The sequence below is a fragment of the Propithecus coquereli genome, unplaced genomic scaffold, assembly GCF_000956105.1.
Source record: "Propithecus coquereli isolate 6110/MARCELLA unplaced genomic scaffold, Pcoq_1.0 Scaffold442, whole genome shotgun sequence".
In the NCBI taxonomy this organism is placed as follows: Eukaryota; Metazoa; Chordata; class Mammalia; order Primates; family Indriidae; genus Propithecus; species Propithecus coquereli.
Genome location: NW_012150197.1, coordinates 707,992 through 733,889, shown reverse-complemented (window position 1 = coordinate 733,889; position 25,898 = coordinate 707,992). Strand labels below are relative to the sequence as shown.

Genomic DNA, 25,898 nt, shown 5'->3' with positions numbered 1-25,898 from the left:
GAGGGCTCCCTGCGCTCGGTCCCCATCACTGCAGGGGCGTCTGTGCCCCAGCACCTGTCACGGATCTGCTCATGATCGTGTGTCTTGTCTGCCCTGGGGCATGGGACATTCCACCCTGTCTCCCCGGGCTGTGATGGAGGCTGGTGTGGCGTTAGGGGGTGAAGGGGACAGGCCGGTGGCTGTTCTCTGTGCTGGGCTGAGCACTCCACCCTGCACTCAGACATGGCGACGTCCCTGGCTGGGAGTCCCCTCCCAGTACCGCTCTCTGGGGGCCTCATATTTGCTTATGGTTTCTCATTCCTGCAGTGGGGCGGTGTCTCTGGGAGACTGGGACCTCGGGGGGACATGTGAGTCACCTCTATGCCACCAGCTGCTGGCACAGGGCTGGACACTCACCTGGAGGGAGAAAGACCCTGGCAAGTGCTGGATGGGCGGACGGGTGGGTGGAGGATGGTTGCGTGGGGTGGGCAGTCTGCAGAAGGCGTGTGGTATGGGGAGAGAAGCGGCCTCTGAGCCCCTTGTGGGGTCCCCGGTCTCAGGAGGGGGGGCAGGGGGAAGGGCACGAGCTCTGGCTTGCCGCCCCGACTCACCGCCGATCTTGTACACGTCCTGCAGTGGCAGGCGCAGGGGCTTGTCCGTGGGGCGCGTGGGGGGCAGGATGGTGTCCAGGGCCTCGAGCAGGGACACGCCACTTGCGTTCCCTTCCTTGCGCTCCACTTTCCAGCCTTTGAACCACGGCATCTTAGGACAGACGAGGCTGATCAGGCCACGGAGACCACGACGGCCGCCCCACCCCGCGGCCTGTCTGACCGTGGCCTCGGCCTCCCAGGATCCCCAGGAGTCCTGGTAGGGACGCCGGCTGCGGGGTCTGGGGGATGGCAGCCCAGCCCCATCACTGCCTGGGGCTGACAGTTCAGGCTAAACCAGGAGGCAGAACTCGCCCTGCCCGGGCCACCCCAGATCTCAGTCGCACGGAGACCTCTTGGGGGGACAAAGAGGAGCAAAGCCTCCACCTCGGCCCAGACCTGCCCAGAGCCTCCAGCCCTGCCCTGCTCCCCGCAGCCCCCAGGGCCCAGGACCGTGAGAGCCCTGGCAGGGCAGGTGACTGGAGCTGGAGCTGCCAGAGTCTGGCCAACAGCCGGGCCAGAGTCAGGCCCAGGCCCAGCCCCAGAAGCTCTATGGGACCAGCAGGCCGCCTCCAGGCGGGGCCGGCCCCATGGCTGCCAAGCTCCTCCCGACGCAGACCCTGCACGGAGCCTCCCCGGCCTACCCCCTGCAAACAGCGAGAAAGGCAGGGCCCACAGCACTGTGCCCCCACGGCCACCCCTGTGTCCTGCCTTTGTCTTCAGGGCTGAATCCCAGACACCCCTGCCAACAGGTGGCCCCCTGAGCATGGGCGGGTGGGGCGCACTCAGCAGGCCAGGCCAATGGGAAGGGCAGGGCTGGGGGTCCCTGGTGGCTGGAGGCTCCCGGGAGAGGGATCTGCTGCATCGGGTCCCTGAGGGAAGGTGTGATCCTCGGTAAACAACCCTCAGCCAGCCAAGGGGGAGGCCGGGAGCAGTCCCTACAGCTCGGTCCCCAACCACAGGGCTCCATGCTGCTGGTCTGTCCCGGCCGTCCCTCAGTGTGGGCAGCTGCAGCACCGGCCAGAGCCAACTGGCCACCCTTCTGGGCCAGGGATCTCGTCTGGCTTGACAGCCCTGGGAACACGGCCTCAGGTCCCTCCACGCGTCCCCATGGTCACCTCCAGCCCAGTCAGTCCCTGGCCCCAGGCCGCCCGTGCCTCCAGCTTCAGCAACCAGCCGAGAGCCGGCCCTGAGCCCTCTGCCAGTGCAGAAACGCACACTTCGCGGGACCCCGGGAGGCCCCTGCCCTGCTGCCCCACGTGGGGTCCAGGGCCGGGACAGCAGCCCCCAGGAGGAGGTGAGGACCAACCACTGCCCCTGCAGTGTCCGCATGGAAGGGCGTCCCTGGCCAGACGCGGGCCTAGGCCCTCAGGGGTCTCGGCCCCCGCCCACCCCGGCACACTCACGTTGGGGGAGGGCTCCAGCATGTTGTCACCGTGCCAGCCGGAGATAGGCACGAAGGGCACGGTGGCCGGGTTGTAGCCAATCTTCTTGATGTAGGCGCTGACTTCCTTGACGATCTCGTCGTAGCGCTTCTCGCTATACGCCGGCTCCGTGGAGTCCATCTTGTTCACGCCCACGATGAGCTGCTTCACGCCCAGCGTGTAGGCCAGCAGCGCGTGCTCCCGCGTCTGCCCGTTCTTGGAGATGCCCGCCTCGAACTCGCCCACGCCTGCCGCCACGATCAGCACCGCACAGTCCGCCTGCCCGGCAGGGGCCACAGTGAGCCTCGGCCCCTGGCGCCCAGGCCGCTCCAGGCAGACGGGGCCTGAGCAGTTGCCCTGGGGATGGAGACTGAGGGGGTCTCTACCTCAAGGGCAGTGGGGGGCTCATCCGCCAAGCCCTGGGCCAGAGAGACCCCCAGCAGGCTGTGTGTCCCTGCACAAGTCACTCAGCCTCTCTGGTCCTGTCCCTCGCTGGAGGACAGAGTGTGGGCACAGTTGTAAAAGCAGCTCGGAGAGAAGAGACTCAAGGAACAGGGGAAACCGCTGTGTCCCCCCATCTGTGTCTGCGTGGGTGTCCTGAGATGGCCCGCCTGTCTGCTCTGCCCACATCCCACTGCCCCCACCCGGCCCCAGGTCCCTCTGTCTGTGAGGGTGGGTCAGCGTGTCCACACTGCCCTGTCTGGGGCCCTGAGTCTGTTCTTGGGGGGCTCTGTGCCAGCTGGGGTGAGGGGCGGCAAAGGCGAGGGGCCCCCACCCTGGCCCTGCCCCCGGGCCTGCCCACCTGGGATGTGCCGGTGATCATGTTCTTGATGAAGTCGCGGTGGCCAGGGGCGTCGATGATGGTGATGTAGTACTTGGTGGTCTCGAACTTCCAGAGAGAGATGTCGATGGTGATGCCGCGCTCGCGCTCCGCCTTCAGCTTGTCCAGCACCCAGGCGTATTTGAAGGAGCCCTTCCCCATCTGGCGGGTGTGGAGGTCACGGCTCAGAGCAGGGTCTGAGACTTGGCGGTCACAGCCGCCTGCCAGGGCTGGCCCTGGGCCGTGGGGGCTGGTGAGAGGTCGGAGACGGGCTCCATCCCCCGCTTGCTTCCCGCTGGGGTCCTAGGACTGCGGTGCCAACACCCAGACCCTGCCCTGCCCTGCCCAGGGCCAGCCACGCGCCTCCCCAGGCCACCCCCAGGCGGGTGTAGACGCACACATCTACCAGCAGGAGGAGCCAGGGCCCCGGGCCCTGCGGAAGAGAAGCTGCCAGGAGGGTGCAGCCCCCTCCCCTGCTAGGGGCCACCCCTTGTCTGAAGCTGGGGACACCCAGGTCCCTTCCACAGCTGGAGGCACATGCTACTGCTGGGTTTTGGGCTGTCAAATAAATAACCCCTCTGCGTCATTTTTTTTTTAAGGGGAAAGGAAAAAAGAAAAATCAAATAAGGTCATGAGGAGGGCCTGGTTTCTGGAAGGCTCCTCCTCTCTTCCTGCTGGGGGTCTCCCCCCAGGAACGAGGCTGCTCTGTAAGCTCCAGGGTACTGGGGAGCAGTGAGTGAGACCCCCAGGGTCTGGGCCGGGCTGCAGTGAGGGCATCAGCTGTGCTCACTGCCCAGCGGGCAGAGCTCCCTGGCAGGGCCTCCCATGGACCGGCCTCTGCCCTCCAGAGAGGCTGCCCAGCCTGGGGGCCCTCCAGGGCCAAACCAGACAGGACCCAGCTGGGACCTGAACCAGTGGCCCTCTGAGCCCCTCAGCCTCCTCCCACGGCTGGGGAGAGAGGGACCTGTGGGAGGGGTGTGGCTAAGGGCACCCCCAGCCTCACCGGGGCAGGGGTTCAGCCCAGGCCAGCGACTGCCCCTCCCGGGCCCTGGCCTCTGCCCTCAACATCCAGGGGCTGGGGCTCTCCCAGAAGGGGGCTTCTTCTACAGCTCGAGGCCGAGGTGGGAGGTCAGAGAGCAGACCCCCATTTGTGGCCCCTTCTGACCCATGGGTCTCAGCCATGGAGGAGGTGCAGCTGCACAGACAGAGGCCAGCAAGGGGGCCCCTCTCCTGCTCAGCAGGCAGCCGGGACCCCCAGTTCAGGGCAGCAGCCCCTGGACAAGCCCTCCCAGCCCTCAGGAGCAAGCAGAGCAGATGGGCAGGCTGCCCACCAGTCAGCTATTAATAGCAGCCCTGAGTGCCCGCTGGCCCCGGGACAAGTGAGGGCCGCACCACCTGCAGCCCTGGCCCTGGCCTGGGGGCAAAGGAGCAGTCAAGGGCCTCTAGCGCCAGAGCCCTGCCACCTCCCCACCTCGGGGCAAATCTGGCAGCTGCCCCACCGAGCACCCCTCAGAGAGAAGCTGCCCTGCCCATCCTCCTCTGAGCCCTGAGACAGGCGCCCCCACAGCAGACTCCCCTGGGGGAGATAAACTGAGGCACACCCGGGGTCCCAGCCGCCAGTGGAGCCAGTCCCTCCGGGGGAGGGCAGAGTCGGAGCCCCCAGGGCTCACCTCGGCTGCCTCCTTCTCGAACTTCTCAATGGTCCTCTTGTCGATGCCCCCGCATTTGTAGATGAGGTGGCCTGTCGTGGTGGACTTGCCGGAGTCCACGTGGCCGATGACCACGATGTTGATGTGGGTCTTCTCCTTGCCCATGCTGCCGGGCGTGTGGGGAGGGGCTGGCAGGACCTGGGGTGCTCTGGCTCAGGGCGGGGGTGCTGAGTGGTGCTTCTGTGGGACCAGGGCGGAGGGAGAGAGGTGACAGGGAGCCCCGGGGAGCCAAGCAGAGAGCCCTGGCACAGGTGGGAGCACGTCCTGCCCACGGACCTCACCCCACATTTGGTGGGGAGGGAAGAGCCCCCCAGGCCGGGACCTGGCGCCGCGCAACCAGGTGGCAAGCTCAGGCGAGCACTCCCCGCACCCACACTTTAGCCAACGGCCCAATCTGCTGCAAACGTCTGGGCGTTGGTGCCCACGGAGCCGCTCCTCGGAGGGACTCACCTCCATCTGGAGAGGCACCGCGGCCGAGCCCAGGGCCAGCCTGCGCCTGGGTGATGAGTCACGCTGCCCAGCTCTCCAGGCCTGTCCTCAGTGCTGCTCCCCCGCCCCCCCAGCCCGGGCCAGGGACACTGCGCCCCACCCCCACCTGCCACCACCGCCACCGTGGAGAGGCCCGTGCTCCCACTCCCCTCCCGGCAGGGACGGCGCCATCTTCCCCTCACCCCTGCCCGGCAGGCTGGCACCAGCGCTCGACAGGCGACGTGGGACCCAGCTTAGGGACCCAGAATAGCTCGAGCCCCCCCCACGGGGGCAGGGGCGGACAGCAGGGGCCGTGTTCTGGCTGGAGGGGGAGGATCTGGCCCCAGCCAAGCTCCCCAAGTGCCGGCAGAGATGCCCTCAGCCCGGCGGGGGGCGCGGGGGACCCCTCCCCCTTCGCCCTGGTCAAGGCCCCGGGTCACAGCCCCTGTCTGGTCCTGGAGGTCGGTGGAGAAACCCAGGCAGCGCAGGAGGCGGCGACGGGGGGCCGGGGAGGGAAGGGCAGAACGCGCACCCTAGGGTGGCGAGGGCCCCCCAGACCGCACCACCTCCCTCGCCCTCCTCCGGCCCGTCGCCCCGGCACCCCCGAGGCCCGACCCCCTTCAGCCCCCATCGCTAACTACCGCGCCCCCACCCCACAGGCCGCGGCGGCCCCAAGGTCACGGCTGCAGGGTGACCGCCACCGGCCGGGATCCGGTCCCCGCCGCCGCCGCCGCCGCTGCCGCCGCGTAAACAAGCGCCACGGCGCCCCCTCCCCAGCCCGGCTGCCCGCGGGGACCGGCCCGGCGCGGGTCCGGGCGCGCGCGGGGGGCGGCCGACGCTCCAGCCTCGCAGCGCAGCCTCGCCAGGCGCTCGGCCGGCAGGCTCTGCCCCCAGGACCGGAGCCCGGGTGGGGTCCCTCTGTGGAAAGCTGGCGCGGGGACGGGGACCCCGAGGCCGAGCGTCCTTACCCGGAGCCGAGGTCTCAGCCAGAGGGACTGGCGGCGCCGGCGCCGGCGGTTTTATCTCTCCAGGAGGGGGTCCGCCTATTGACGGTGCGGGCGCAGTGCACCGCGCCCCTGCACTACGGCAATGCGGTACCGCGGGGGAGCGGGCGGGGCCGGGGGCGGGGACGCGAGGCACGCGAGGCGTGCAGGGCCCGCGGACCCACGGACGCGCGCGGGCAGGCGCGACGGCGGCGCGGGAGGCAGCGGGGGAGCGAACCGCAAGGACGCGCGCGGGGGGCGCAGGCAGGGAGAGGAAAACAGGCGGCGGCGGCGGGGCGGAGAGCTGGGGGCAGGGAGAGGGAGTGGAAAGGCAGGGAGGGACAGAGACGGGGAGAGCACGGCAGAGACGCAACAGGGGACGGGAGACAGGGTAACAGAGGCTGCGACACACTGGCTGGAGAGACCCTGTCCACATAAAAAGAGGTCCCTAGAGCTGGGGTGAAAACCCAGGACAGGAAGCTGGCAAGTGGGGCCAGGGGAGGAGGGATCGTGGCCCCAGGAGCAGGTGGTGACGCGGACAGGGGCAGCCTGGGGTCCAGGGCCTGGGCCGTGCCCTGGTCCGCGGTGCCAATGCCTCTTGAGGCCTGCCCTGGCTGATGCTGTGAACAAAGGAAGCTGGGCGCTGAGGGCTCTCCCTGCACCACGTGCCCGTCCGCCCCGCCACCCCACAGGCCCAGTCAGCCGATCCAGCCCAGAACCTCCCTCCCTCTGTGGGCCCGGAAAGAACCTTTCCCAGGGGTCCCCTGTGCAGGGGGTGCCTGAAGCCAAGCCCAGAGCCCAGGGGTACCTGCAAGGGGCGCCCCTGCTGTGCACTCGCGGGCGCAGATCCCAGGAAAGCAGCACCAGCCAGAGATGAGTCAGGTCCAGGCAGACCCAGGCCCGACCCGGGAGCCTCCCTCAGCGGAGCCCCCTCGCCCCGGCCCTCGGAGGTCCCCATGCCAAGCCAGAGGCAGGCCCCAGTCTGTAGGAAGTGGGGGTCCCTGAGGGTCCCAGGCAGATGCAGGCAGTGAACAAAACGGGTGCATGGAGGGGTGTGGCCGGCTTTTGCGAGTGAGGGCCGAGGTCAGGACTTCCTTCCAAGACCCCGATCCTGTCCTCTCACCCAGGTGTTCCCATGCTCCCCGTCTGACAGGGTCTTCTAGGCGCAAGGTCCATCTCAGAGGTGTGTGCCCAGCGAGTGGCCGGGGCCCTGCCTGTCCTGTGAGCGTCCACTGGGTCTGGAGGCCCCAGCCTGGCCCTTCCCCGGGGGTGATGCCCAGCCGGCAGGTGTGAGGAGGGAGGAAGATGGGGGCCCAGGGCAGGGGTTGCGGGCCAAGCCGTTCTCCCCAGCCGTGGAGAGGGCCTCTTGGGGAGGGGCTCCTCACTCCAGGTCAGGGCCACAGTGGGAGGGAGCATGAGGGGGCCCTCCCAGGTGACCAGCACTTCCGAGTGCTGCTGATACCATCAAACAGGAGCCAGGAATTAAAAATAACCGCCTGGTGAGAAAGCACCCCCAGCTGGTCTCTGCATTTAATGCCTCCCTCGGAGCCTGGAGGTCAAGCCTCGCCTGCAGGAGGCTGGCTTGCTGCCGCTATGGCCTGGCTAGGCCGGAGTGGGTCAGACAAAGGGGATAGGAGGCTGGGGTCCCTGGGAAGCCCACCCCCACTACTCCAAGGGACCACCAGTACCCAGGACCTGGGCTGCCTGCTGCTTGGGAGGGTCTTCATCAGACACCCCCTCCCCGTGACAGTCTGAGCTGCTGCTCCCGGCTCGCCCCCAGCAGTCAGCTGGTGAAGCCCCCGGCAGAGGCTTCCTGTGGCTGGGGGCATGTGCCGCCAGGGGAGTGGCTGCCGACGGGGAAATCGCGTCCTCCCTGAAGCACCTGTGCACTGACCCTGGGGAAAGGTGTCAGGTGGTTCCTGCAAAGGGTCTCCTGTTGCCAGGACGCCCTCGGTCTGCTGGCAGCTGTGCTGCCCGGCAGGGCCCTGGGCCCGGCAACCCCAGGCCTGGACACACAGGTAATGAGTCTAAGTTGGGTAATATTGCTAAATAACAACACACTAACAGTGCCAAGGAGCTACTAATACTGAATAGTGCTGCACAGATGAATAACTACTGCTGTGGTCTGAACGTGGCCCCCAAAATTCATGTGCTGGAAACTTAATCCCCAGTGCAACAGTGTTGGGAGCTGGACCTTTGGGGAGGAGTTTGGGTCATGACTGCGGAGCCCTATACGCCATGGACTTTTTTTTTTTTTTTTTGAGACAGAGTCTCACTCTGTTGCCCTGGGCTAGAGTGCCGTGGTGTCAGCCTCGCTCACAGCAACCTCAAACTCCTGGGCTCAAGTAATCCTCCCTCCTCAGCCTCCCAAAGTGCTGGGACTACAGGTGTGCACCATCGTGCCCGGCCGTGCATGGGTTAATGCCCTGTAAAAAGGGCTGTGGGAGTGGGTTCTCTCTCATCCTGCCGTGCGAGGATGCAGCAAGAAGGCCCTCGCCAGGTGCCAGCACCCGATCTTGTACTTCCTGGTCTTCAGAACTGTGAGAAATAAATTTCTGTTCTTTATAAATTGCCCAGTCTTAAGTACTGTGCTAGAGCAGCACAAAAGGACTAAGGCAACTGCTAACTAGTGAATAGTACCAAATGACTACTAAGTACCGGGCAATGCTAAATAACGACAGCACACACTAACAGCCAGTCACCAGGCTATGCAGGTTCAGTGTGCGGGGCAGGAGCTATGAGGTCGGCCTCACGAGGCAGGCCAGAGGACCTCGGGAACTGATGAGGCACCCGGACACAGAGAGGCCAAGCATCCTGCCCAAGGTCACACAGCAAGTAGGTTCAGAAGGCCTTAGCCAAGCCAGGGTGACTTCTGGACAGAAGCCCAGGTCCCACCTTGGCCACGGCCTGTGCTTTCTCTGCCCCCCAGGTCAGGCCTAGGCCCCCTCAGCAGCCCTCCTGCTGCATCTGAGTCACTGGCCGGTAACAGCCAGTGGAGGGTGGCCAGCCAGGGGACGGCACCAGCAGTCAGGGCTGCTCCAGGGAGCAGGACCAAGCGGGGAGCACAGACCCCACCCCTCCACGCCCCTCCGAGAGCCCCCAGGGCCCATTCACGAGCTGTTTGGGGAGACACAGGCAGCCCCTTCTTTGGCTGGCTAGGGTTTCACCAGCCTCAGGAAAGAAGATCCAGCTAAAATTAACCGTTATCAAGCTGTCAGCCCTGGAAATAAACCTGCCTCCCATTGGCTGCCGGTGACGTCACTGCCGGGTTAATAATAGCTGCGTGTGCATAACCAACCACCTGTGCATGTGCCCTGCCGCGGGGCCACAGCCAGGCCGTCACCCTGGGGGCCGCCGCCCTGAGCAGGTGGTGGCTGCAGCCCAGATCCAGACGGGGCTTGGGACAGGGTGGGGATCAGGGCTGGGGAAGGCCCCTCCCTGGCCTCGGAGTGTCTCAGGATGACTTCAATGCTAGCTTTGGCCACAGCTGCCCTCTGACCCCAGAGCTCGTGTGGATTCAGCCACCGGCCTGGAGCATCTCGTCTGCAGCCTGCCTGGGGGCTGGGCAAGCCCATGGGGCAGCAGATTAAACTGTCTCAGGGCAGAAGAGGAGTTCTTGCCCCCGAGAGCAGGAAGGCCACGTCCACGCAATCAGGGAAGCTGGGGCTGAGCGGCAACACGCGGGCCCAGGGCCAGCCAAGGGTCTCCTCCAATACCCAGCGTCCAGGCAGGTCTGGGGCAGACCTGAGTCTCCCAGGGAAGCCCAGAGAGGGATGCAGCCCCCCACAGAGGGAGGGAAGCCTGGCCTGCTCCCCATCTAAGGCCGCCTGCAGTGGCCCAGCAGGGATCATGGCCAGGGGACAGGCGGCCACAGCATGCGAGGCCCCTCCTCCCGGAGCACCTGGTGGGGAGGGGGAGGCAAGCCCAGGGCTTTTGAGCTTCTGGGTGCAGGGCCCCCACATTCAGCCCGTTGCAGGCTGGGAGGCAAAGCAGGATGCAGGGGCCACTGACCCAGGAGGGGGTCGGCCCCTGAGGCCAGGGCAGGTCAGGACCCTCCAATGCTCAGAGATGGGGAGCGCGCAGTGAGGGTCTGTGGGCCCACCGCCCCACAGTCGGTCTCCCGGGGCCCAGGGAGGAAGGGCTTCAACTGCACAGCTAGGTCCAGTGGAGAATGAGGGGGTCCTGGGTCTATGGTGAGGTCCCCTGCAAGGGACACTGAAAGCAGAGTCCCTGTCCAGGAGCCTCCCCTCCCATAGCTCCCCAGGCCCCATGTCCTTTCCTGGACACGGGACTCCGGGTTCAAGGAGGTGGCGGGTGGGGTGGTTAGCAGCCCTGAGGCCCTGCCTTCACCACGGCACAGAGCTCCCCCAGCTAGACGGCTGGGTCTCACTGGGGGGATAACTGGTCACGCCTGCCGCAGAGGAGGCAGCTGGCACCGTCATTCTCAGGGTCCGTGGAAGACACCCAGGGAGGCCCCTCCCCACACGGCCAGGGTGGGGAGGCTGGGCCGTGGCGGGGGAAGGAGCAGAGAGAGCCCTGCGGGGGGGAGGGGGGCACTGCTGCCCTTTGTCGAAGAGCCGCGGTTGGGCGTTCTTAGAGGAACGTGCACACACACAAATGCGCTCGAGGAATTACTACAAGGAACCCAACCCCAAAACAGACCTTCCCTCTCGCCCCTCAGAGGTGACCACCATCCTGACTTCTTACCCACGGGTCACTTTTGCCTGTTTTTAACCCTCTCGTAGATGAACGTACGGTGCGTATCCGGCACCTGGCTGCTCTCACACGCTGCTACACGCGAGGTCCGTCTCTGCTGTCCCACGTAGTAGCACTTGTTCGTTTTCATTGCTGTATAGTATTCCACGACCCGTTCTGAGCTACTACAAACAAAGCTGCTGTGAACACTTTCGTGCCTGTCGTTTGTGCAGGTTTCTGTTTGGTGTGTACCCCAGGAGCAGCTGTGTGCGCGTTACGCCAATCGTTAGTTTATTGTCTCTTGGCTCTAGGTTCACCCTCCAATACCTGTTCCAGGACAACAGACAGGAATTACCGAGCATTTCTCCTCTGCACTAAGCAGATCCATCTTTTCCCGGCAGGCAAGGGAGGGTGAATTTGCACCTGAGAGGAAATTAATCGATAATTGGCTTTTTTCCTTGACTGTGGGTTGCATTTCCCTATTTCTTTGTCTGTCTAGTGATTTTTACTGAACGCCGGACATCGTGCAGAGACTCTGGATTCTGTTGTCTTTCTCTGAAGAGCATTGGTTCTTCCTGTAGCAGGGTGAACCACTGCAGGCCGGTCCTCGTGCTGTTCGTGTCCATCTGTGGAAAGTGTTCCCAGCCCCCCTGACATGGTGAGAGTCACTTCGATCTCCGTCTCCCCTGCGGATCCCAGCGGGACTTGGTTTGCACTTGTGCTCGGTGGGTCTGGAGTAGGCATTACTGTAAGTTCTCTCCTAAAAAGAGAAGATCTCTCCATCCTGGCTGTGTCCAAACGCAGCGCGGCCTGACACTGCGTGTCTCCACCCAACCTTGGTGAGTCACAGCCTTCGGTCACGCCCTGCCCCGAGTGCAGAGAAAAACTGTGGCTCGTGTCTCGCCCGTGGAATACGAGAAGGGAGGTGAGACGGTGCCTCCCTTGACTGGTGCCTAGTTCTCAGGACTCCGTCCTGGCAGACTGGGCAGCGCGAGCTCCGCTGTCCTTGCGGGCGTCCCAAGGCCTGTGAGGGGCCTCACCCAGGGAGCCAAGCACCGGGGGGAGTGGGGGCCTCACAGCTGAGGGGCCCCCAGGCCGTCGGCCAGCGAGAAAGCAGGACCTTGGTGCTGCCAGCTACCCCGTGACCTCCGGGGAGGACCCCGAGCTCCACGGCACTCGATACTGTTGGTTGGTTTGGAATCTTTTCTCCGACGGGTGCGCCAGGGCGTCTCGTGGTGGTTTTATCTCACGCATCCCTAGTGGGTAACGTCGTTGAAGATCGTTTTGTCTTTGGTGAAGTTCCCACGTAAGTCTATTATGCTTTTTTAAAAAAACAGCTTTATCAAGGTATCATCCACGTACTGCAAAGTTCACCCATCTAAAGGGTAGAGTGTCACGGCTCCTAATGTATTTACAGAGTGGCGCGACATCGCCATCCCAGAGAGAAACCTTGCGCCACGAGGCAGAAACGCTCGCTCCCTCTCCTGCCCTGTCACGCCCGGGCAGCCGCGGCTCTGCTCTGCCTCTGAGCCTACCCTGGACCTTTCGTGGAAACGAAACCGCACGGCGCGTGGTCCTGTGTGACTGGCTGCTTTCACGTAGCACGTCTACGGGGTTTACCCGGCTGTGGCGTGTACCACGCCTTGTTCTTTTTTGTTGCCACGTGACACTCCACTGTGGGACACAGAACACTCTGTCACTCAGTCCTCCGGTGCCCAACCTTGGGCTGTCCCCACTCTGGAGCGGATGTGAATGATGCTGCCACGGGGTACAGGTGTTTGCGGGGACGTGTCCTCACTTATCCTGGGTAGATACCTAAGAGCAAAGTGGCTGGGTCATGTGACTAGCCTTTCGAGGAACTGCCACCGTGTTTTCCAGAGCGGTTACGCCATTTTACGTTCCCAACAGCTGCGTAGCCGGGTTTCAACGTCCTCACATCCGTGTCACCACGTGTCATTGCGTGTCTTTGATTGGAGCTGTCCCAGTGGGCTGAGGTGCTGTCTCTCGTTTTGATGTGCGTTTCCCTAATGACCAGTGATGTTGAGCATCTTTTTGTGGGCTTATTATCCGTGCGCATATCTTCTTTGGAGAAATATCTATTCACATCCTCGGCCCGTTTTTAAATTGTTCGTTTTCTCAGTCTTGAGTTCTGGGAGTTCTCTGTGTGTTCAGCACACAAGTCCTTGCAGATGTGTCATTTGCAAATGTCTTCTCCCCGTGTGGTTTGTCTCTCTGGTCTCTTAACAGGGTCAGTCATAGGACAACGTGTTTAATTTTAATGAAGTCCGATGTGTCCATATTTTCCTTAAATGGGCCATGCTTTTGACATTAGCTTACCCAGGTCCCAAAGATTATCTCCTATACTTCCTTCTAAATGTTTTATAGTTTTACAGTTTATATTTAGATACACTATCCAATGTTGTAGTGAAGTTTTGTGTGAGATGTGAGATTTAGGTCAAGGTTATCTTTTTTTGCATGTGTATGTCCAATTCTCCCAGCACCATCTGTTGACAAGATTATACTTTCTCCATGGAATCACTGCTGTGCTTTCCTCAGAGAACAACTGGACCCATTTGTGTGGCTGTATTTCTGGACTCTATTGTGTTTCATGGATCTGTGTGTCTTTCTCCTCACCAAGACCACACCGTCTTGATTATTTCAGTTTTACAGGAATTTCTAAAATCAGAGAGTATTTGGAAAGAAATGGCGGTGGGGAACCGTAACGCTTGCAAAAGAATGAAGCTGGACCCTTGTCTCACACTGTATAGGAAAACATCAAGTAGAAATGAAGCAAAGATCTCATAAAATGTAAAACTGTTAGAAGAACACAAGTGTAAATCTTCAGGATCTTGGATTTGGCAACAAAGTCTCCAACATAACACTAAGACCACAAGCAACAAAAGAACAGGTATAGGCCAGGCGCGGTGGCTCACGCCTGTAATCCTAGCTCTCTGGGAGGCCAAGGCGGGCAGATTGTTTGAGCTCAGGAGTTCGAAACCAGCCTGAGCAAGAGCGAGACCCCGTCTCTACTAAAAATTAGAAAGAAATTAATAGGACACCTAAAAATATATATATATAGAAAAAATTAGCCAGGCATGGTGGTGCATGCCTGTAGTCCCAGCTACTCGGGAGGCTGAGGCAGGAGGATCGCTTGAGCCCAGGAGTTTGAGGTTGCTGTGAGCTAGGCTGATACCATGGCAGTTTAGCCTGGGCAACACAGTGAGACACTCTGTCTCAAAAAAAAGAAAAAGAAAAAGAAAAGGTATATAAAGTGGACTTTATCAAAATTAAAAATTTTTGTGCACCAAAGGACACTCAAGAAAATGAAAATACAACCCACAGAATGGCAGAAAATATTTGCAAATCATATCATCTAGGGGTCTGGTATTTAGAACACATAAAGAATTCTTACAACTCAAAAATAAAAAGACAAACAACCCAACTCAGAGATGAGCAACGGGTCTGAAGAAACATTTCTCCAAAGAAGACACACAAATGGCCAATAAGCATAGAAAGATGCTCAACATCATCGGTCACTGGGAAAGGGCACATCAAACCCACAATGAGATACCCTGTCGCCCTATCGAAAGTGGCTATAATCAGAAATACGGAAAATAACAAGTGTTGGCAAAACGTGGAGAAACTGGAGCCTCTTACATTGCCGGTGGGAACATACGGTGGTGCGGCCACTGCGGAAGACAGCCTGGCAGTTTCTCAGTAGGTGAAACACAGAACCACTGTGTGCCCTGACAATGCCACTCCCAGGTACAGATGCGGAAGAGGCGAAGACGGGTGTTCAAACAAAAACTCGTACGTGGAACGTTCACAAGAGCACCATTCACAGTATCCCAAAGGCAGAACGACTCGATGTCCATCGCAGGGTGAGTGGATAAACAAAATGCCGCGCGTCCATGCAGCGGAATATCATTCGGCCATAAAAAGAAATGAATTTCGGACACGTGTGACAACGCGGATGAACCTTGGAAACACTGTGAGTGACAGAGGCCAACACAAGGCCGGACAGTGTTTGAGTCCATCGATACGAACCGTGCAGAGCAGCAGACCCACAGGGCGGGACGCAGGCGAGTGGTTGCCAGGCGCTGGGCAGCGCGGTGGCAGAACCCTCGCCGCGCCCCCAAACACCTGGACAGCACAGCACGGGGGCGACGGCACCCCAGTCACGGAGACAGCTGTGCACCCCACACGGGCACCACGCCCACTGAGACCCCCACACCCCCACCTACGGGGGAGGCAGAGACTTTCCCTCCCTCCCTGCAGAAGCCCTCCGGGTCCAGCCTCAGCCTCACAGCTTGCGGGTGACGAGCCTCCCGTCCCGTTGGCTTCTCTGTCCCCGTTTCCCTGAAGCTGGACACTCAGGCGCAGTGTCTCTCCTGCTCCTGCTTCCCAGCCCACAGCCCCTGCGGCCCCGACAACCCTCCAAACCGGCCCGGTGGGCTGCTGGACGCTCGGAGCCAGCGGCGGAGCGGGGCTGACACTCCCTGCCACGCCCGGAATGTCCGTGGACACCGCCACCGGGAAGCGAGCCAGCTGCTGGCGGCCGAGAGAAGGGTCTGTGGGCCCAGCCTGGGTTCTCCCAGCACCAGCACCACCCGGGACTGGTCAGTGGCTGCTCGGCAGGACAACGACCCGGCCCTGCGTCTCGGAGCGTCTTCGCCGAGGCTGGGCTGTCCAGGTGGGGACAGAGGCCCCGCAGCCCTCCTCTCTCAGACCAGGGTGCACCCGGATCACCGTCTATTCCCGACTCAGGAAATGCAGCTTTTACTTCGTGAGTTTCTGATACTGATGTTGTTGGTGAGATTGAGAATGACCTGGGCCAGGCCGGCCCTGAGGGCCCTGGGGACACCGCGGAAGGCCTTGCTGCCCATCGGGGGCAGCAGACAGCCCCCCCGCCCCCCGGCAGCTGCGTCAGTCTGAGCGCGGCACAAAGGTGGTGCCGGCTGGTCGCTGCCTTCCCAGGTTCCGAGTCCAACACACATTCTGCACCCCGAGCTGCATCTCAGCATCTGCCCCAGAACCTTCCGCTTCCACACCGGCCAAGCACCCGGCTCCCTGCAGGGTCCCGGACCGGCCTGCCACAGGCTGACCCCAGGGGTGTGGCTGGCCTTGCCCTCGGCCTCGTAGGACAACGTGGGCTCTGCCCAGCGTGCATCTGTACCCAGCGAACAGAACCCAACCTAATCAAATCTAACCTAATAGCACCTAATGGCTGCCACCTGGCCGCAGTGACGGGCTCTTGAGTACAGAAGGAGACACAGCGGGTCCCCCACGCCCATCCTAGGACGCTGCAGCTCTAAGCCAGAGAGGAGTCCAGAGCATCCCCTCAGCCTCAGAAGTGCCCTGGGCAGCCCCGAGCTCCCTTCTGTGATGGCCGAGACTTCTCCCTCCTGAGGGTGGGGCTCTGTGTCAGGCGTGTGGGCTCCGTGGCTTTTTGAGGTCTGGAGAGGGATCTCAGGACCCCACATAAAGTGGGGAGTCACAGGGCTCTGCCTGGCCCCTCTTCCCTTCTCCCCTTCTCCTCTCCCCCTCTCCTCTCCCCCAGCTGTCCGGGCCTGAGCCAGCCAGGGAGGCCTGAGGGAGGGGCAGAGCCTCAGGCCTGCTGGGAACCATCCCAGGGCCAGCCCCGTTTGTGCCCCTCGGGGAAGAAGGTACTGCCACAGCCCCAGGGCAGGACAGCCCAGGCCATGAGGCACTGGGGTCAACCTCTCACTCTCCGCTCCCCCACGTCCCACACTCACAGCCAGGCCCAGGGCCTTTGCACATGCTGGTCCCGCCACTAGGAACACCTTCCTGCTCCGGTGCTGAGACTGCATTTACTCAGCCTCCGGGTCCTGAGCTGGGCCTACCCAGCCCACCCAGCTCCGCACACTATGCCTGGCACACAGTGGAACCTACCGAATGAATGGGGAGATGGGTCCCAGCCCAGAAGCAACAACAACAAGGCCAGAGCCAGTGTCCAGCCCCCAGCTCCTCCCAGCAGAAGCCCAGGCATGCTTGCCGTCCCCATGAATACCTAAGCCAGCCCCCTTCTTCAGGGCAACCCCCCAGGCCCAGCTGTTTCTGCTCAGAGCCCCCACGGGACGGGTCTGCTGCGGGGCACCTGGGCAGCAGACCTCCCACACCCCCTACTCTCCGTCCTGCCCTCGCCCCAGCCAGCTGTGCCCCTGCCCGAGTAACCACCATGCCCAGGATTTGGCTGGGCACCTCCCTGCCTCTGAGACAGGGTGGCCTGGGCCCCAAGCCCTAACCCCACTTGCTGGGCTCTAGAAGTCGGCCAAGGTCTTCTCCCAAGGCTGTTGTGCTGGCCGTTGCTGCCAGGTCCTGGCGCTGGCCACAGTCCGTCTGAGCCCTGAGGCCACACAAACACAGGAGCCCTGCGGAGGGCCAAGCCCTGGGCTTCGGTCTCTCAGAGCCTGTGGCTCAAGCAGCCACGAGGCAGGCCTGGGTCTTGCCAGAAAGTTCCACCCTCCCGGTGTTAACTGGGCCGACCCACCTGCCTCCTCAGTGGCCCTGCGCACCTCTCCCACCACAGGTCCTGGCCCAGGCCCATTGGCCCTGGACTGCTGCCCACAGCACCGGGCACCGTGTCCCAGGGTGCCCACCCAGGCCCTCCCCCAGGCTCCTTCCTTAGACTGCAGCTTGAACCCGACGCCCCTTCTCCCGTCCAGCCGCCGGACTGGCCCCTCCACTGGAAAGCAGCCCTTGTGTGGTTCACCCACCATTCCCTGCGCCTAGCTGAGCCACCTGCACCCACGAAGGCACCGTCCCCCCCAGTCTCCCAAACATCACCCAGCACGGAGCCAGCACACAGCCGTCCCTGCCAGCTGGGAACAGCAAACCCCGTCAGGTGTCAAACCCACCAGGGCTGACTAGAGAAGCCCTGCAGTCTACCTGTCCCCAGGGACCTCCCCAGACCCTCTCACCCAGGGGGAAGTCACCACCCAGCCAGGACCGGGTGGTAAAGAAACCGAGCTCAGCTGGAAACTTCCTCTCTGGGGCAGAGGGAGGCAGCAGGAAGTTTCCAGCAGGAAGAGGGAGGCTGATTTCTGCCTGGGAAGGAAGCCAGGCCCCTCCTCCTGGTTGACAAGCGAGGGTGTGGCGGGCCATCCCAAGGCCCCAGGCACCTGCCAGAGACATTCTGGGGTCCCCCCAACAGGGGGCCCCTGAGCAGTAGGGCCCAGCCTCTGCCTCCAGCGACTGGAGACTTGTCCTCAAACAGCAGCTCCTGACCCGAACCACTCAAATAAGCCTCCCTCTGCGCCTGGCCCACCTTCCAGTCCCCGCCAGCCCCGGCAGGATGCCAGATGGGGCTAAGGACCGCGCCGAAGGTCGCAGAGCCAGCAGAGCCCCAGTGGGGCGCGGGCGGGGTGCCCAGCTTCCCAGGGCTGTGAAGACCTGGAAGGCCGGGCTGGAGGGCTCCAGGCACATGCACCTCCGGGCACCGCCTGGTGCCCACAGCTGGGGGCAGGGGGACGCCGCGGGGGCCCTTGTCGGGATGGAGGGCGCACGAGCCGAAGCCCCCGTCCTGTGGGGTGAGAGTGGGGCAGGCCCCTCCGGAGCCAGGACCGCAGAGGGGACACTGCGGGGCTGCGAGGCTCAGCGCGGGGCGGACGGCCAGAGAGCGCCAGACGGGCTGGCCAGGCTGGGCCGGACCGAGAGGGGCACCTGGGCCGGGGGAGGAGGCACAGCCCAGCCCTAGGGCCCGGGCGGGGGGCTCTTTAACCACTCGGAGCCCAGGCCAGGCCGCGACGCGCTTCCCGGACCGCCCCAGGCTAACAAACCCGGCCGGGCGGGTGCGGACGCGGGAGCCAGGCCGAGGTGGGGGGCGGGGCCTAACCGGGCGGGGCGGGACCGTGGCGCCCCGCCCCCGTGACCCGCCGTGGCCCCCGCGCATATAAGGGGGCACGTCGGCGCGTGCGCACCCCGCGCGCGCGCGCGTCTGGGTCGAAGAGCGGCTCCTGGGGTCTCCTTTGCAAATGGGCTCCGTGGCCTAGCGCCCCCGTCCCCGCCACCCGTGACCGCGCGCCGAGGCCCGCGAAGGGCCGCCGCCGAGGTGAGGGCCGCAGCCGAGGGCGGGTGCGTGGGATGAGCGGGAACGGGGGCGGGGACGCGGGCCCGGGGCTCCTCTCGGGCTGGGGCGCGGGGCCCGGGGCGCGCTCCCCGGCCGGGTGCTCTGGGCCGGCCGGACCCCGCGCACAAAGCGCCTTTGTTCCGCCTGCGCGGCCGGTTCGGGCCGGTTGGAGCCGCCCGCGCCCCACGCCCGAGCCCCGCCTGGCTCGCTGCGGACCCGCGGGGCGCCCTTCCCGAGCGCGGCGCTGACCGCGGCTCCCCTGCCGCGCGCAGCTGCCCCCCAGCCCGGCCGGACCATGGCGGCCATCCCCTCCGGCGGCTCGCTCGTGGCCACCCACGACTACTACCGGCGTAAGTAGACCCCGCGCGGGCCCCAGCGCTGCCTCCGGGCCGGGGCGGCGGCTCCGCGCCGCTCACCCGGCCTCTCCGCTCCAGGCCGCCTGGGCTCCGCTTCCAGCAGCAGCTCGTGCGGGAGCGCCGAGGGCCCCGGGGAAGCCATCCCCCACCCCCCGGGTGAGTGCGCCCGCCCTCGCGCCCCGCGACCTCGGGAGCGTCCTCCGGAGCGGGCCGCGTTGTGACCCCCTTGCTTCTCCCAGGTCTGCCCAAGGCCGACCCAGGTCACTGGTGGGCGAGCTTCTTTTTCGGGAAGTCCACTCTCCCGTTCATGACCACGGTCGTGGAGTCCCCGGAGCAGTGAGTCCCCCTTCCTGGGGGTGGGGGGCGGGTGTCAAGCAGCCTCTGACCCATGCTCTCCCCCAGCTCGGAAGCCCCCCAGGCCTCCAGGAGCGCGACCACCTGCGGCCTGGCCCCAGCAGCCGGGAGGACGCAGCCCTGCAGCCCACCTGGCACAGCTGGGCCCCCGCCCTGATCGCCGCCCCCAGCCGGGGCTGGGCTGCAGGGCCCTGCCCGCCCTAGACCAGGCTGCCTGAGCAGGAAGGAAGTTGGGTTCTTTGGTGGCAACACCGCAGACACCAGCCGGAAGTCGGCAAGCCCTGCTCTCTGCTGTCCCAGCATACACGAGCTTCCTGGCACCCTAACTCCTTGCCTCGCACCAAGTGGAAAATAAACCCTAAGCAGTCAGCAGCCCTGGCAGTGTGTGGTGAATTGTGTGGCCCCAGGGTCTGTTTGAGCAGTTGGTGAACCCCTGTGACCTCCTCCCTCCCTGGCCAGGGGCCGGCTCTGCAGCCGACCTTGCTCACCACAGGGCCTCCTCTGAGGCCTGGCCCAGGAAGGGCGGGGTGCCTTGCTGCTCCTGGAGCCGGGATCAGCAGGCAGTCCTGGAGCTGGACAGAAGACGCCAGGACAGCCACTCAGGACGGGCCCCCCATGCCCACCTTCCGACAGGGAGGCTGGTGCTCGGAGTGACTCGGGCCCTGCCCCGTGGCCACCATGTGGGGCTGCCAGGGGAGCCTGGGCCTCTGGCCTCGGGTTTGGGAGTCCTCAACAGCAAGGACCTGGTGCCCCTTGAGGCGACCGTCCCTCCCAGCTGTCATGGGGCAGTTTCACGGGGCTGTCTCTCCCAGGGGCCTCCTGTAATTGCCTCCCACCCTGGGAGCACCCAAAACAGGCTGAGGCTGGGGGCCTCCTGCCACAGGTAGCCCAGCTTATAGGTCAGAGGTGGACACCTGCCGGGAGCACTGAGAACCTGGGGCGAGCGGGCCATGCATTGGCACAGGGCCACAGGGGTAGGGGCCCCGCAGGGGTTATTAGCTCTTGGGATGCGCGTCCTTAACCAAGGTGAGCGGTCAGCTGGCTGCGTCCGCACCTCGAGTGGCCAGCAGGCATTGACTCGGGTCTGTTGGGGGGCATCTTAGGGGGCTGAAGTCAGGTGGATGAAGGCTTGGTGGGAGGCCAGGGACAGTGAGCGGAGGGCCGTCCTGGCCTGCTGCCCCACCCCCACGGTGCTATAAATAGCTGCACGAGTTATTGGAAGGCATCTGTGTGGCTTGTGGCCACTGACGGCCCAGCCTCCCTCCTGCCTGCCCTCAGGGAGGGGTCAACTTCACCCAGGCGCCCCAGCCGGGTTGTCAGTGCTGAGGCTGGGACGCGGAGGGCTCTTTCCCAGTTCGGATGGTCCCACGATGGGGAGTATCCAAAGGGTAGCCTGAGCCCCACTCAGAGGTTGGGGGGTGGGTGGGGGCTGGTATTGAAGGGAGAGCCCAGCTGAAGCTCAGGTCCCCACCGTGCATGGCCAGGGGAGGGCTTGGCCCTCATCCCTGCTGAGCTCAGGGCTTTGGGTCAGGACCGAGGATGGAGCCCCCTGGCAGGAGGGGCAGTACTGGCTCTGGGGGCAGCTGGGGATGGGCAGTGCAGTGTTGGGCCAGGGCCTGGCGCTGTCCAGAGCTGGTGTCTGAAGAGGGCCTGCGTCCTCTGCCCCGGCCAGGGCAGGCCTCAGCTAGAGGAGCTCCCTCCCTGGCAGTGCCCTTGGCCTGGAGGCAGCAGTCCTGGGAGCTGTGTCTGCATGCAGCTGTCTGTAGGGAGAAACAGTGTTACCTTTTCCTTACCTGGTCAGATGCTTCATGGCTGGGACCCTTATAACAGGAAAGATTAGCAAAAGAAAAGCCACGTATTTATTTAATACGAGTTTTATGTGACGTGGGAGCCTTCGGAATGAAGGTCCGAAGAAACGGGAAATCTCTGCATTTCATGGAACATCGTGCAGAGGTACGGTTGGAAGACAGTGTAACCTAATGGCAATAAACCGGGGAACTTAGCAGCGCCTGAGTGTGCAGATTCTCGTTGGTCACCCTGTGGACCTTCCTTCCCTCTGGGTGTAGAGCAGGACACCTGCCACGTGAGGGTCTTCAGGGGGTCGGGAGGGAGGAGGTCAGAGCGCACCCCTCCTGGGCCTGCTTCAGGGAAGAAGAGTGGGGGGAGGTTGGGAGTGGCTTCCCGCTTCCGCCTTCTCAATTTCCAAACTACTGTGTCTCCTGCGTCACGCCATTCCCCTGTCTGGACCGTCCCCAGGAAGCAGCGCGGCCCAGACGCTGTGTTGGTGGATTGTCCCACGGCACGCTGACCCGGCCTCCCGCACCGGGAAGGAGGCCAGTCCAGTTACGCGGCGAGCGGTTGTCCTAGTTCAGGAGGCGGAGTTGCAGGCGGGATTCCACCACAGGCAGGCCTGTGTGTGGGTGCCCAGTCCGGTGTTTACTAAGAGGCATTTCTGTGCAAACAAAAAGGCTAATGATTAGAACAAACTGTAAACTCAGTTTTTTACTCCAGAGGGCAGCCGGTTGAGATTCTAGATGTTGGGCTTGAAGCATCTTCAGAGGGAGGGCAGGCAGTGGCAAGCGGACAGATTTTTCTGATTTGCAGTTCGCATGTCATGGAGGTGGTCTACACACGAGTCGGGTGGTCTCTGAAGTCCGTGTCAAGGGGCCTGGCTTCAGCTTGCAGGGCTTCAGGAAAAGGGCAGTTTTAATCTTTAGTGATCAGTCCCGAGCCAGAAGGGTGGGAGAGAAATCGGAAATACTAGTTTGGAGAGTTGTAGCCAGGTATTGGAGGATTCAGGACCCAGTCCGTATTACAGGTAGAAAACAGACCTCAAAAACACTGAACAGGGCCAGAATCTATTATAACAACAGGTGCACCACAGTTTGCTTCTGAAACAATCTTTCTGTCTACAGTCAACACATACTATAGTTGTCATAACTATTCACAAAAGTGCAGCAAGAATAGCGATTAACCACGTTGGCTCTTTTTAAGTTTGCTGTGCTGGAACCTTTGATGAGGAATCTGAGAGTGGACTTTTAAAAGCCTCTTGGGGCCAGGAAACCAAGCCAAAGCCTTTCTCTGCAGTACCTATAGATTTGGGTGAATTCCTCTCTTCTTGAAGTCCCTGGAGTATCTTAAGATTTCTGGGCATGCCAGGAATTGGCATTCCTTACCCATCTGTAACACAGCCATGTGAGGGAACCATGGATGAGATAGAGGCCAATTTTTTTCCAGGGGGCTTTATTGGCTCCTTAAAGTTATTTGGTCATATCTGAAAATAATGACATTCCAGTCAAAGCCTTGGTAATAAACCCAGTGTTTTCCAACTGTGTCATTTCAAGAACAGGTTCTTCCTGAACTCATGCAAATAACTATACATTGCCATAAAAATAAGAATACCGATAGTTTCTGAATTCTGGAGGGATTAGGTAGAAAGAAAAAAATACTTCACCTTGTTTACAAAGATATCCTTTACCACATTGCTGTAAGCTATAGATAGTTTAAGAAAAAGAGAGCATTTCCTTAGATCTGAAAAACAAAGCAGTAAAGAACTAGTAATGTTTCAAACAAAAAGTCATAAAAAAATTATCCTCATCAATTCCTTCATTCCCATGTAATTAAATCTTGTTCTGATTGGCCTCGGAACCCGTCAGGTTCTTCATCAGGGTTCTGGAAGTCCTCGCCTGGTCTGACGGTGTGATGTCAAAGCTATCAGAAGCCTGCATTCCAAATGCCTGTCCCACTTTTCCATGGGTCTCCTTGAAGAAGAAACAATTTGGGGCTGTAGCCGATTGCACACACTTTGATGAAAGAATCAAAGTAAAACAGCAACTAAATTGCAAAGGAGTTAAGATGACCGTGGTTAAGGATCTGATGAACCTTCATTATATCAACGATGCCATCCACAAGGAAATGTGGTCGTTTCTGTGGCACATTTTAACATAGCCAAAATTATGAGTGATAACATTATACCAGATTTCTAGGAATAATGTCAGATAGGATATATATCATAGGATAACATAGTAGATTTCTGGGAATTTTGCACAATTTCTGCAACACTCATCAATAACACCCGTAAATATAACCGCAAGAAGATTTAGCATTACTTACTGTTTGAAAATGCTTCCCATGTAATTTAACGTATCAAATTAAGCCTGATTAATTTAACATCTCTTTTTTATAAGGTGGGAGACAAGTTCTTTTGAGATGTCCCAGGAGCCTTTCTGGAAACTCCCAAAGTTAGTTCATGGTCAAAAAGACTTAATTTAGCCGGGCGCGGTGGCTCACGCCTGTAATCCTAGCACTCTGGGAGGCCGAGGCGGGCGGATTGCCTGAGCTCAGGAGTTCAAGACCAGCCTGAGCAAGAGCGAGACCCCGTCTCTACTAAAAATAGAAAGAAATTAATCTGACAACTAAAACTATATAGAAAAAAAATTAGCCGGGCATGGTGGCGCATGCCTGTAGTCCCAGCTACTTGGGAGGCTGAGACAGAAGGATTGCTTGAGCCCAGGAGTTTGAGGTTGCTGTGAGCTAGGCTGATGCCACGGCACTCTAGCCCAGGCAAAAGAGTGAGACTCTGTCTCAAAAAAAAAAAAAAAAAAAAAAAAGACTTAATTTAGAATTTCATTTTAGGAAGTTGTAACAAATATCAAAAAGTTTTAGAACTTAATTAAATATGACTTTAGTTATTTAATGAAAGTGAAAATAAAATTAAAGGCAAATACAGCAGGTTATGTAGTTGTGAGCAAAACTTGGCTCTTTTAATATTGAGAAGACTCACTTTTCTTCAGTAATCAAAGACCAAATAGAAGATAATATGAAGCACAAGAAATTACCTTAAAACACAAAATTGTTGTTTCCTAGCCCAATTACTTAAAAGATAAAAACTTTTCATAGTACCAAATTCTAGTTTTGCATCAGTGTACTGTTAATACTAAAGCTAATTTTGGATGGAGCTTTATAAGTAAACCCATCCAGTCTTAGCCAGCGTTAGCTACGCAGATAAGATTCCTTTTCCACAAACCTTTACGGTCTCTTCTTAATATCCACTCATGTTTTTTCCTTCTTGCATTTTTCTTTTTCTCATTCTGGAAGAACCAGTAATTCTACCTTAGCACAAAACTAATTGCTTCTTTTTCCCTTAAGAGGAAACACGGCCTTATCCTCCATACCTGTGACTTTCCTCACCAAAAGTACATTTGCATACAGAGTTGCTTCCTTTATTATTTCTAGTAGCTTTAATTGTATGTATCAGCCATGACTCTCAGTCCTTAATTTCTAGTGAAAACTAGGAAGAAAGCCAAGCTGGTGTCTGTCACAGCGGCGTCCTGTGGAACACTAGTCCATGATTTCTGGAAGCATACACTAGCTTATAGTACACTTCCTCGTGTTTATCAACAGACCCAGATATGTTTGGCTTTTCTATGCCGTGTGAAAACAAGATGCCGAAAGTATATAAACTTAAACTTATGCTTAGTAATTAACGTTTCAGTATTTTATCTTACTTGGAAATGCCCCAGACATTGAATGAATATCTATTACTTAATTTAACTTAGAACAATTTTTCAGGTTGCAAGTTACCAAAAAGATTTTGGAAACTATTTTTATGTTAAAATTTTGTTTTCTATTGGCCAAGAATATTTTCTTTATGAAAATATATAATTACTTCACTAAGACCCACCATGATTTATTATGTTTAGTAACATTTTATAACAAAAGGTTATCTTCAAAATGCTGTACTCGTATCCAAGGATCACAGATGCTGCACAAACTATTCCAATTACTTTCAGAAACCATCCCTAAGGATCACTGGAGGCCAGGAGTTTGAGACCAGCCTGGGCAACATAGCGAGATCCTGTCTCTAAAACATGTTTTTTAAAAAAAAAAAACAAAAAAAAAACAACCCCAAGGGGAAGGCAGGAGGGGCCGACACTTCTGAGGTCAGACAACAGCCGCAGACGAATGTTTCCTAATGAATCTCTGCTTCCGAATTGTTCTCAGGACTTCTTTTGTTCTTGCCCACAAGTTTTCTCTTTAATTAAAAGGATAATTAATGTAGTCTCCTTTAAAAAAAAAAAAAAAGCTGAGCGTTTCTTCTCCGTATATGATACGTTCATGTAAAGGGTCAGATCTTTGGGGAGCTGCGCACCAGTCCGCTGCCCTTCCGGAGTCTGGCCGGCAGCTTCCCGTCCTCCCTGGCGGGACACGCGGCAGCGGCCGGGACGTGCAGGGCCTGGGTCATGGGTCCAACAGGTTTGTGTTCATGGGGTTTCCCCGCAGGTGCCAGAGAGCCTCTTGAGGACGAGAAGTCCTGTTAGCGTGATGGGACAGCTTGGAGCTGCCTCTCCTGACAGTCACGTTGGAGGTGACAT

General features: G+C 60.1%; 2 protein-coding genes across 3 annotated transcripts in view; one reads left to right on the top strand and one right to left on the bottom strand.

The window, feature by feature from the left end:
• The window catches only part of EEF1A2 (eukaryotic translation elongation factor 1 alpha 2), a 6,916-nt gene extending 2,232 nt beyond the window's left edge, over window positions 1-4,684 (bottom strand). Inside the window, exons 1-4 of the mRNA XM_012654547.1 lie at window positions 4,541-4,684; window positions 2,853-3,032; window positions 2,033-2,329; window positions 591-741 (exon numbers count right to left, since the gene is read on the bottom strand). Coding sequence (XP_012510001.1) covers window positions 591-741; window positions 2,033-2,329; window positions 2,853-3,032; window positions 4,541-4,684 — 772 coding nt within the window. The remainder of the gene's footprint in view (window positions 1-590; window positions 742-2,032; window positions 2,330-2,852; window positions 3,033-4,540) is intronic.
• Window positions 4,685-18,660: 13,976 nt separating this feature from the next.
• PPDPF (pancreatic progenitor cell differentiation and proliferation factor) lies at window positions 18,661-19,896 on the top strand. Of its 2 annotated transcripts, none has more exons than XM_012654562.1 (5): window positions 18,661-18,796; window positions 19,087-19,164; window positions 19,249-19,326; window positions 19,410-19,506; window positions 19,573-19,896. In XM_012654562.1, the coding sequence occupies exons 2-5, from the start codon at window positions 19,110-19,112 to the stop codon at window positions 19,679-19,681; spliced, it is 339 nt and encodes a 112-aa protein (XP_012510016.1). In that variant the 5' UTR covers window positions 18,661-18,796; window positions 19,087-19,109; the 3' UTR covers window positions 19,682-19,896. The 2 variants fall into 2 exon arrangements, with proteins under 2 accessions (XP_012510016.1, XP_012510017.1); XM_012654563.1 differs by having other exon boundaries at window positions 18,661-18,819.
• The last annotated feature ends 6,002 nt before the right edge of the window (window positions 19,897-25,898 follow it).

What these genes read in the sequence shown, in the direction of transcription:
- PPDPF (XM_012654562.1), top strand. Translation starts at nt 19,110, where the DNA reads ATGGCGGCCATCCCCTCCGGCGGCTCGCTCGTGGCCACCCACGACTAC. An exon ending in CACCCACGACTACTACCGGC is followed by an intron (nt 19,165 to 19,248) that starts GTAAGTAGACCC and finishes TCTCCGCTCCAG; the next exon opens with GCCGCCTGGGCTCCGCTTCC. An exon ending in GTCGTGGAGTCCCCGGAGCA is followed by an intron (nt 19,507 to 19,572) that starts GTGAGTCCCCCT and finishes GCTCTCCCCCAG; the next exon opens with CTCGGAAGCCCCCCAGGCCT.